At 36.5% G+C, this 10,281-nt stretch overlaps 3 protein-coding genes across 3 annotated transcripts; 1 reads left to right on the top strand and 2 right to left on the bottom strand.

Annotated features, from left to right (window-relative positions):
• Positions 1-214: 214 nt before the first annotated feature.
• Positions 215-1,017, bottom strand: CBG24103 (the record flags this gene model as incomplete). Its single annotated transcript, XM_002648037.1, has 3 exons — positions 215-303; positions 563-701; positions 748-1,017. 3 exons carry the CDS (start codon positions 1,015-1,017, stop codon positions 215-217), a joined length of 498 nt encoding a protein of 165 aa, XP_002648083.1.
• Positions 1,018-1,848: 831 nt separating this feature from the next.
• On the top strand, positions 1,849-3,604 carry CBG26687 (the record flags this gene model as incomplete). The annotated part of the gene is made up of 2 exons (XM_045238329.1): positions 1,849-2,382; positions 3,383-3,604. 2 exons carry the CDS (start codon positions 1,849-1,851, stop codon positions 3,602-3,604), a joined length of 756 nt encoding a protein of 251 aa, XP_045100679.1.
• Positions 3,605-3,771: 167 nt separating this feature from the next.
• CBG24105 lies at positions 3,772-7,605 on the bottom strand (the record flags this gene model as incomplete). Its single annotated transcript, XM_002648038.1, has 5 exons — positions 3,772-4,054; positions 4,847-5,062; positions 5,219-5,347; positions 6,627-6,739; positions 7,396-7,605. 5 exons carry the CDS (start codon positions 7,603-7,605, stop codon positions 3,772-3,774), a joined length of 951 nt encoding a protein of 316 aa, XP_002648084.1.
• Between the last annotated feature and the right edge of the window lie 2,676 nt (positions 7,606-10,281).

Raw genomic sequence — 10,281 nt, forward strand, 5'->3', positions numbered from 1 at the left:
AAATCCATGTACCTGATTTCACCGCCGTGCAAAGCCTGAGAATGTTTCCGAAGAATTGTGGTAAAAAAACTGAAAATTAATGTGGAAAATTTCATTTTACAAGCCAGAAAATAATCAAATTTTGTCAAAAAGGCTTCGAAAAATCGGAAAAAAAAACTTTGTACAACATAAAAAAAATCGATAAAATTCAAAATACAATTATCATCATCACCGGCTAATCATAGCACGACTCCAATTTCGACGCATCCCATTTTTCAGCATTTTCCAGAAATAAGGAATCGTTGATGGCGTCGTCGTCGTCATCTAAAATGTAGTCGTCAATGGTGATTTGTTTTTCGATAGGGGTTTCTTGGGGAATTTGCGCTCTTCTGGAACTTTTTTTGAATTTTTTGGCGGGAAATTTTTTTAAAAATAATTACTAAATTCTGAAAATAAATAGGGCAATAGCGAGCAAAGCGTTGGTGGCCAGCAGAATGAGAATACATCGGACGATGGTTCGAAGCGATGGGAAGACTGGGAAACAATAATTTTTCAAAATTCAAAAAAATCAATAATCGATTACCCATATCACGGTTACAGTCAAAAACGACTTCAATTCTTCGATTTTTGTGCTCGAAATCCTTGCGAGTATTTTTAGAAATCACTCCTTTACACCAATCGGAAACTGCATCGGAAACGTAAATAGATGATGTGACTTGCTGCTGGAAAAAATCGATTTTTTCTAGAAAAAAATACAAAAAAAATTACAGAATTTCCGACGAGAAACGGGTCGTTGAATGTGTTTCCTTCGACATTTTTCAGCCTTTGTATCACAATTTTCGCTGGCAAATCCATTACGAAATCGCCAAGTCGGCTTAGTGTTTTTCTGAACGACTTCTCGATGTCTTTTTGAACTTGCTCGTCGATTTTCGCGAAATCCATACTTTTCCTGGCTAGTGCCGAATCGGACGATTTGAGGGTGATTGCGGTGATGAGGAAGCCCGTAGAAATTAGTAGAAGGCGAGAGAAATCTGACATGGCTGAAAAAAATGACGAAAAATCCGGAAAAATACGAAAAATTGGCGAAAAAACGGTTGAAAACAGTGCAAATTTGCAATACAATGTTTTTCAATTTTCAAATTCTGTCGCTTGGCGCCTAATTTTCCAATGGCGCGAAAATCAATTTTTTTATAATTTCCAATCGTTTATGCGCCTTCAAGCTACCGTAGTTTCAGAACTTTGATTTTTCTGGAAGAATTCAACGTATATTTTGTAAAATTGTTATGTGCAAAAAATTTTAGCAAATTTATTCTTTGTTTTTTCATAAATTTTCTAATGAAAAAGCAATTTTAAACTGCTTTAAAATAAATTTAAAATTTGAAAAAGTTAATTTCGTGGCGAGACTCCGAACTAAATTAAATTGCAGGCGCCTTTAAATTTCTTCTAGAACCGTCCATCGCCGCTCGTTGGTTTTGAATTTTTTTCTGTTATTTTCAGCCGTTTTTTGGTGATTTTTTCTCGAAATTTTTCAGATTTTCCCGATTTTCTATGAATTTTATCGATTTTTTGATATTTTAGAAACGTTTTCTGCTCGTTTTCTACGATCCTCCCCGTTTTTTTTTTCGAAAAATTGTTTTTTTCAGGCGCGAGTCGGAGAATCGATTTTAGGAAATTCTTATGGAAATTCGGTTGCAGCATAATTTGTTTTTTTGGATTTTCTCTCTATTTTTAGTAATTTTGTCGAATAATTGTATAAATAGTTACTGAATTTTCGGAAATTTCCTGTAAAATTAATTTTTCTGAGTTGCTTTGCCTCATCTTTACCTTGAACTCTTTTTTTAAACAGATGTACTAATTTCTGATTTCCAGATGGACGTCACCGCCGTCGCTCTCTGGTTTCTCGACGAGTGGTTCATCCCGGAAATTGTGAATCTCACTCAAATCGTTTTTCGAAACACACGACTCAAATTTTGGGATTATCAACGCCAACCGGTCTCCTCGTCATGGATGTGTGCAGAGGAAGACTCTGCAGAACCTGGAACCTCTTCTTCGGGTGCACAGTTCTGGGGATTCGGTGGTTCTGGAGGCAAGGGAGGAGGAAGAGAGGATCGAAGAGGCGATGATGATGATGATGAGCGAATGGAAGAAGGTGGAGGAGGAGGAGAAGGAGGAGGAAACGCTCCAGAAAATAAACCTGAAGAAAGAAAGCCAATAGATAGACAGGTACTTCTGGAGCGAGCACGACGAATTGTGATTCGATTTTTCGAAGGGGATGAAGTCGGCGCCCATGACGAGTTGATGATATGGCGTCGGGAGGTGGGAAGTGTCGTGGATACGCTTCCGTATGGAGAAATTATTAACCAATTGATTCGCGAGGGAGACACAGATGCTTATAGAGTTCGGGTTAGTTTTGTAGTCAATTTTTTTTCTGAAAAATCGAAACAATGGACGACATGTGAGAAATTATAACATTTTGGTACCAAAAAATTGGAGCTTTAGAAGAGAAACGCCGGTGGGCGAAGGTCCCACAACGACAACTACCGTAACCTGAAAATGTTTATTGTCCAGATTTATTATCTCGATTTTCGTACTTTAGTTTTCCGACTCATTTGTGAAAAATAACGGAAAAATCGTCGAAAATCAACTAAAAACAAAAAAAAACAGAAAATGAAAATATGTTTAGGTTACGGTAGTTTTCGTCGTGAGACCTCCGGCCACTCGCTGTCGAAACATTTCGAAACTTTCGAACAGTTTGTGTGTCCAGTGGACACTGTCCATTGTTTGCTAGGCCATTTACCATGGTGGCCTGGAAAAACCACTTTGCAAAAGTTAGGCCACCATGCTGAAATGGTCTATTAATCACCAAACGAATATCAGTTCATTTCTGGGCCATAGAAGTCGGTCGCCTAGAAAATTCAGCCTGCGAAGGTTAGGCCACCATGTCAAAATGGCCTGGAAAATACACCATCAGCTCATTTGTGGAAAACACACCATCAGCTCAAAATGGCCTGGAAAACACACCATCAGATCACTGTTTTGACGTGGTGACCTAACTATTGCAAGTTGAGTTTTCTAGGCCACCAATTTTTTTTGGCTTAGAAATGACCTGATATTCATTTGGTGTGATTTCTAGACAATTTTAGCATGGTGGTCTAACTTTCGCAAAGCGGGTTTTTCTAGGCCATCATGGTAAATGACCTAGAAAACACATCAGATGAATGTAGACCATTTCTAGGCCATCAACATTGGTGGCCTAGAAACTTCATGTTGAGAAAGTTAGGCCACAACCCATCAAACGACATTTAAAAATGTCGCGTGCGTACTGTTGAGCGGATATAGCAAGATTTTCGAAGATTAGTTTTCGAAACGCCACACTACTGTAAATCAACAATTTTTTTTTCAGAAAGTCCAGGAAAGAATTCTCTTCCTCATTTTGGAAATGCGAGATGAGAGACACGGATTCGATCTTGGTCCGATTGCACAAGGAAGTCTGAGCAATATTCAGGATGTTATCGATCATGAAGTTCGAAGAGGATCTCGAATCAGACACCTTCTAAGTCGTCCAGATCGAGAACGACATGATGTACCACAGCAGAAGCGATGGGCTCCTCGTCCAAGATTATAACTTATTTTGAATTTTTTATTTTTACTATCTATTCTTATTTTGTCCTTATGTGTATAATTAGTACTATGTATCAACTAACATTCTGTACATATTTTGTTTAACAATTCAACTTTATTAGTTATATACCTTTTGAAAACATTATTTTTAGAATTTCTCAAAAAAAGAAATCAATTAGTGACAGCTGTAGATTGCGCATTGGTTGTAACGACAGTTGTTGAAACTTTCGAATTTCCAAAGAATTTCGACATAAATGGAATTTGAATTGATTTCCTGACTTCTCGATTGCAAGATAAATAGATAACAGAATTAGATGAGCAATTCAATGTAACCAAAACGGGAACAATTGAGTACCATTCCAAATGATTCGATGGTACGATATGGGGAAGAAGTTCAAATAGGACCCATGTGAAAATGTAGAATATTGAGATGAACACGAATTGGAGAAGATATCTGGAATTTTCGAAGTTTTGGAAAGTCAGAAAAAGTGGAAAAGTATTGAATTTTGAGTTTTGGAATTATGGCATTTCAATTTTTTGAATTTTTGAAATTTCGGTTTTTCGAGTTTTTAAAGTTTAGAATTTTAGAATTTTTCGAGTTTTCGAACTTTTTAATTTTTAAGATTCAAAATTTGAAATTTTCGAATTTTCAATTTGCTGAATTTCCCATTTTCGTATTTTTAAGTTTTGAAATTAAAAAAAAATGAATTCCTGGATTTCTGAAATTTCTGGAATTTGAAAGTTTTGAAAATTTCGAATTTTCGAAATTTGACAGACTTTGTCTTAAAATTGACGGGATGATGTTCGCCAAGATTACTGTAGAATACTGTAGAAAACTTATTTCCTTTTGTAGTTTGTAGTTTTTGATTTTGACGTGAATGCGTTTGCAAAAACCGAAACTACAAACTACAAGAAAAATAGTTTTCTACAGTAACCTACAGTAATCGCGAACACAAATTTCCGACAAAAAATTCGAAAAAATCGAAAAAGGAACTTCAAAAATGTCTGAAAAACCTAAAAAAGGTCTAATAATTTGGCAAAAAATCTAGAAAAACCCCCAAAACCAAAATTTTTCGAAATTCCTAGTTTTGGCGCGAATTCAAAACAAAGGATGAAGCTCTATTTTTGTTTGGTATAGAAATCTGAAATTTTCAGACAAATTAAAAAAATCTTAGACTTCTTTTGTGGGACTCCAAAGTTTTTTTTCGAATTTTTCTAGAATTCGCAATGGAGCGAATTTACTCACTTCACATCCTTATTATTCTTCTTATTTTGATCATTTTGTACACTTGCAGCAGCGTCTTTGTAGGAATTTCGAATTGAGAAAAATACAGAAATGTAGCATACTGTAGAAGCGAATGTGCAGAAGACGTCGTAGGAAACCAACATGAGATTTGAATATGAATATTCATTTGAGGGATTATGAAACATAAATGACATGATTGTGTGATCGGAGATAAATCTGAAAATTGATATTTGAATTTTAGAATTTTAGAATTTTCCCGAAGCTCTTTTATCTTAAATTTCTTGGAAAATTTTAAGATTTCTGAATCTTCGGGATGTCCTACAATTTTGAATTTTTGAAAATTTCCACAGATTATCAATGGAGCGAACTTACACACAACAGGGAAACAAGTACTGAGTACAGACGGCGGAAAACGAAGTGATTGAAATCAAAATCGCAAAAACGACCATTGTGAAATTGAATGTGAAAATGTGATACTGTTTTAGAGTGATTATACAGAATCTGGAAAAAAAGAAAGTTGGAAAATTTTGGGGGAGGGGGGGGGGGGGTTGGTACGAAGAATTCGAACGCTTCCAAAATCGAACAGACCTAAAATCGAACATGTGTCAAAACAGAACAAGAGCAGAATCGAACTGTGCGAAATTCGAACTGTGTCGGAGTCGAACTGTCCCTAATTGGAACGCTGTTAGCCATGGGGCGCGCTTGCATTATTTTTGTTTTCTCATTTTTCCCCGCAAATTTTTATTTTTTCCTTTAAAGGTGGGGGGACAGGAGATTTTACGGGGGATTTTTGGGGCCATGCATGCATTCTACCGTAACGGTGTACAACGCTTAATGTCACTCTGCGTACAGCGGTCGTCATCGCCTTTATGTATGCAATCAGGCGCCCGCTCCAGTTTCGCCCGCATGGCTCAGTCGGTAGCGGCGCCGCACCTTCAATACTCGCCTCGACAAGTTCAACTCCTCGAGGGGCATATTTAAACAGAATTTCGAGAACATTATTTTTTCATGACCCCCCACCTTTAAAAAAATATTCTTGTTGTTTTTGTTTCTGATAAAACTGATTCGTATATATTTTTTAAGTTTTCTCAAGAAAAAAGTCACTAATTTAAAGAAAAATGCAAGCGCGCCCCATGGCTAACAGCGTTCCAATTAGGGACAGTTTGACACCGACACAGTTCGAATTTCGCAGAGTTCGATTCTGCTCTTGTTCTGTTTTGACACATGTTCGGTTTTAGGTCTGTTCGATTTTGGAAGCGTTCGAATTCGTCGTACCCCCAAATCTTGGAATCTGAACGTTGAGAATCTCTGAATTTCAAAATTTCAAGATTTCGAATTTTCAGTTTCGAATTTTCTGGAATTACGGATATTCAGACTTTCGAAATATCAGATTTTCAGAATTCAAAAGTTTGGATTTTCGAAGTTTCGAAAAATCTTGCAGAGCTTCAGATTCTCAGAATTTCGTAATTTCAGAATTTCCGGTTTTCTGAATTTCTGAATTCCTAATTTTCTGATCTTCCCAAATTTCAGAACTTTTGAATTCTTGCTTTTATAAACCCCGACATTTCAGAATTCTAGAATTTCACAATTCCAAATCTCCAAAGTCTTAAAACTTAAAAGTACAGTTTTCAGGATTTTCGAACTCTGAAAGATCGAAATTTTGGATTCTAGAATTCTCGAAAATCCCAATTTCAAAATTTCGCCCGTTTCTATAGTTTTGAGATTTCGATGTGCCGGTTGCTGATATTCTAAACTACAGTAATCGTTTCATTTGTATTACCGATTCGCAGCCATAACAATCTGTACAAGACATTCCATATACCAAGCATTGATAAAAATCCACCCAAAAATCACCGCCAATGTGTTCATTCGGTCTCCAGTGATTACGTAACGCTGGAACAAAATCAAGGTTTTTAGGTTACGGTGGGTAAAGTAATCCTACAGTATCCTTCCAAATCTAGAGTAATCCCGCTTCTGTATCCTTATTAAGATTCCTTAACAACCAAATAAAGGATTACTGTAACTACAGCAACCTTACTGATCTACAGTACTCCTGCTAAGTTTCTGTAACCCTAGTTTAACCTGGATTACCTACAGTAATCCTAGTTTGAAACCGTGATATCTACAGTACTACTTCCTACAACTTAAAAAAAAAACGATTTCTGTAGGCGTTTAGGTTACCGTCTAGGTTTCCCACCAGGCTACAGTAATCCTACTCAATTCCTGGATGCTACAGTAATTCCAGTGTCACACAGATTGAAAGAAAAGGTTTACAAGTAATCCTACCGTATTCTTTTCTAATGGAAAATTTTTTAATGAAAATCTACAGTAGTCCCAGGCAGGATTACCGTAGACTTTCACTTCTCCAACGAATACCTACAGTACTCCTATGGTCCTACTCAACTCGTGTAAGCTACAAGATCTCTTAAAAGTTTGAAGCATAAGTATATTGCCAACTAGGCGGTACAGTAGTCCTACAGTGTTCTGAACCCCTTAAACCTGACCTACAGTACCCCTATAAAAACTACAGTATCCCTCCAAAAACTTACATCGGCCATAGTCGATGCGGAGAGATAGAAACAAGTGACAAAAAGTTGTAGCAGGTCAGAAATAATATTAAAAAATGCAATGATATAAACTGAGCTCTTTTTTTGAATGAAAGCCAGCCGGAAAACTGGGAAAAATATCAATAAATTCAGAAAAATCGAAAACAGAGATAGAGAGAATGAGCCCATTCCCAGGTACCATTTTAGTGTCATTTTTCAGAGAAATGTGAGAATTTTTTAAAAGAAAATTTTTATGATTTTCCATTGGTTACCAGTGGGTTTTATATAAATTTTTCCGGAAATTAAAAACGAAATGTGCTCGACAATTTTTGTAGTTTTGAGGAGGCGTCAACTGAGAAAAATATGTCACAGATTTTAAGAAAAATTATGAAAAACAAAAGAAGGAATTTTGATTGACGTGAGGAAAGGATCAGAACACACCGAACGATGATTCAGAAGACACGGATTTGGTGTGAAGATTTTCGTTTTTTCAGAATTTCAGAATTTTTGAATTTCAAAATTTCGGAATTTTTGAAATTTTGAAATTCCAGGATTTCAGATTTCCAGCATTTCCAAATTAGGAATTCCTGAGATCACAGATTTCTAGACTTTGAAATTTCAGAATTTCATAATTGAATTTCGAAAATTCAAGATCTACAAATTTCAGATTTTCAGAAGTTTTTTTTGAATTTCTGAAATTAAGAATCCAGAAAATCGCAGAAAATGAACTTTTGGAAGTCAGAAGATTCAATGGGAAAACTTCAAATTTCTAACTTTTCATAATTTCTGAAAAATCTGAAAATGTCGAAATTCTGCAATTTTAGAAGTATTTTGATAAAAGATTTGTTTAATCTGCAAATTCAACCATTCGATTTTTGATTTTCCAAAATTTCGAATTCCCAAAATCTTGCAATTTGAAAATCTCCATATTTTAAAGGTGGGGGGACATGAAAAAAATAATGTTCTCGGAATTTCGTTTAAATATGCCTCTCGAGGAGTTGAACGTGTGGGACGAGGATTGAGGGTGCGGCGCCGCTACCGACTGAGCTACACGGGCAAAGAGAAAGCGGTCGCCCGATTGCATACATAAAGGCGAGGACGACAGCTGTACGCAGAGTGACATTAAGCGTTGTACACCGTCACGGTAGAATGCATACTCTGGCCCCAAAAATCCCCCGTAAAATCTCCTGTCCCCCCACCTTTAAACATTTTTGCTCTCTGAATGTCCAAATTTCGGAAAATCAACTATTCCAAACCATTGTGGTTTCTGGAAACATATATATTTTCCATAGTTGCGAAATCTCGGGCCGGCCCGGCACGCGGGTCGACCCGTCGAGAAATTCGGCGGGCCGGGCCGGGCCGATGAAGTTCCGGCCCGGGGTACATACAGACGCTGATTTTTTTTGAATTTTTTCAAAAATTTAAACAAAAACGTCCTGTTTTTCGACTACTTACTACTTTGTTAATTTTGTTAAATAATGTTACCTTTTTTCTTTTTTAATTCAAAAAAATTACCCAAATTTTAATTGGAAAATTACAACAGTGGTAGGCGGGCCGAGAAAATTCGTCTACCGGCCCGGCCCGGCCCGGCCTTTTGAAACTATGATATTTTCCGTTTGATGGTTTTGTTAATTGTCAATATTTTCCGTTTCCATGTTCGTCATTGAACTGATCTATCCGGAACTCAACAACAAAAAATACGACAAAAATCACTAATTTTCTGACAGGGACAAATCCAAAAAGTGTTCCTACAAGATCACATTCTGAATCACTTTTGTGGTTTTGTTGCACTCAAATTTTGGCGTTGTTTTGAGTGGAAAATGATCAATTTTGAAGTCCAGATCAAACAGGGATTTAAACTTGTCATTCACAACTTTTTAAGATTTCGGGATTTTCTTTAAATGTTTAGAACAAACTTTACCATGGGAGGTACATTGCCACTAGTGTGAGTCACATATGCAATGCAATATTCACTTTAAATGCAATTACTCATTGCTTGATTTGTTTTTTGATGTCTGTTCAATATCGGAATACTGTAAGAATGATGTTTGGGGTTCGAAAAAAGGTCTGGAAAAATTTTTTTCCAATTTTTTTTTTTAATTTTAATTTTTCAGAACCAATTTGTGCCCGGGCCCGGCCCGGAAGGCCCGATATCAAAAATTCTGTATTTTTGAGCCAAATTGTGAGCTCTCAATAATTTTCTCCTTTTTTTGCTTTTTTGGGTTGTTTGTCTGTTTGATCAAAAAAGATCGAAAAAATTCAAAAAAATCACATAAAAATTTTCGAAATTTGTGAAATGACGGGCCCGCCGGGCCTCCGAAAATTGGAAAAGCCCGGACCGGCCCGTTACAAGTATGCAAAAACCCTTAAACCGTAAAAAATAAAATGAGAATTTCAGAAAATAAAAAAGTTCTGATACTATAAACAGTGAACACTGAAGGAAAGTAATTTTAAAGGGGGACTCCGGCCAAAAGTTTTTATTGCATTAAAATGTGTTGAAAGTTATCTATCTTCCGGATTTTATTGCGAAAAAATTCAAAGAAAATCCGAAATTCCCGAAAAATGGCGTTGAAAAGGAAGAAATTTCAAAAAAAAAAGTGCCGACGGCTCTGGTAATCGGTTTCCAACCAGATTCGGGAAATTTCCGGACAGAAATGGCTAGATCTGGTTAGAAAATTGTCCGAATCAGGTTGGGAAATTAGCTTTCTCGGTCGGATCTGGTCAGAAAATCACCGGATCTGGTCGGAAAATAAAAACTTTCTGAATCTGGTTGGAATTTTACTCGAATCTGGTTGGAAAATGCGCGTTCCCGAATCAGGTTGGAAAATTGCCCGAAACTGGTTAGAAACCGATTACCAGAGGGGGGACGAAGATTTTCAGTGAGAAACC

This window comes from Caenorhabditis briggsae (genome assembly GCF_000004555.2).
Source record: "Caenorhabditis briggsae complete genome, chrV, whole genome shotgun sequence".
Lineage (NCBI taxonomy): Eukaryota > Metazoa > Nematoda > Chromadorea > Rhabditida > Rhabditidae > Caenorhabditis > Caenorhabditis briggsae.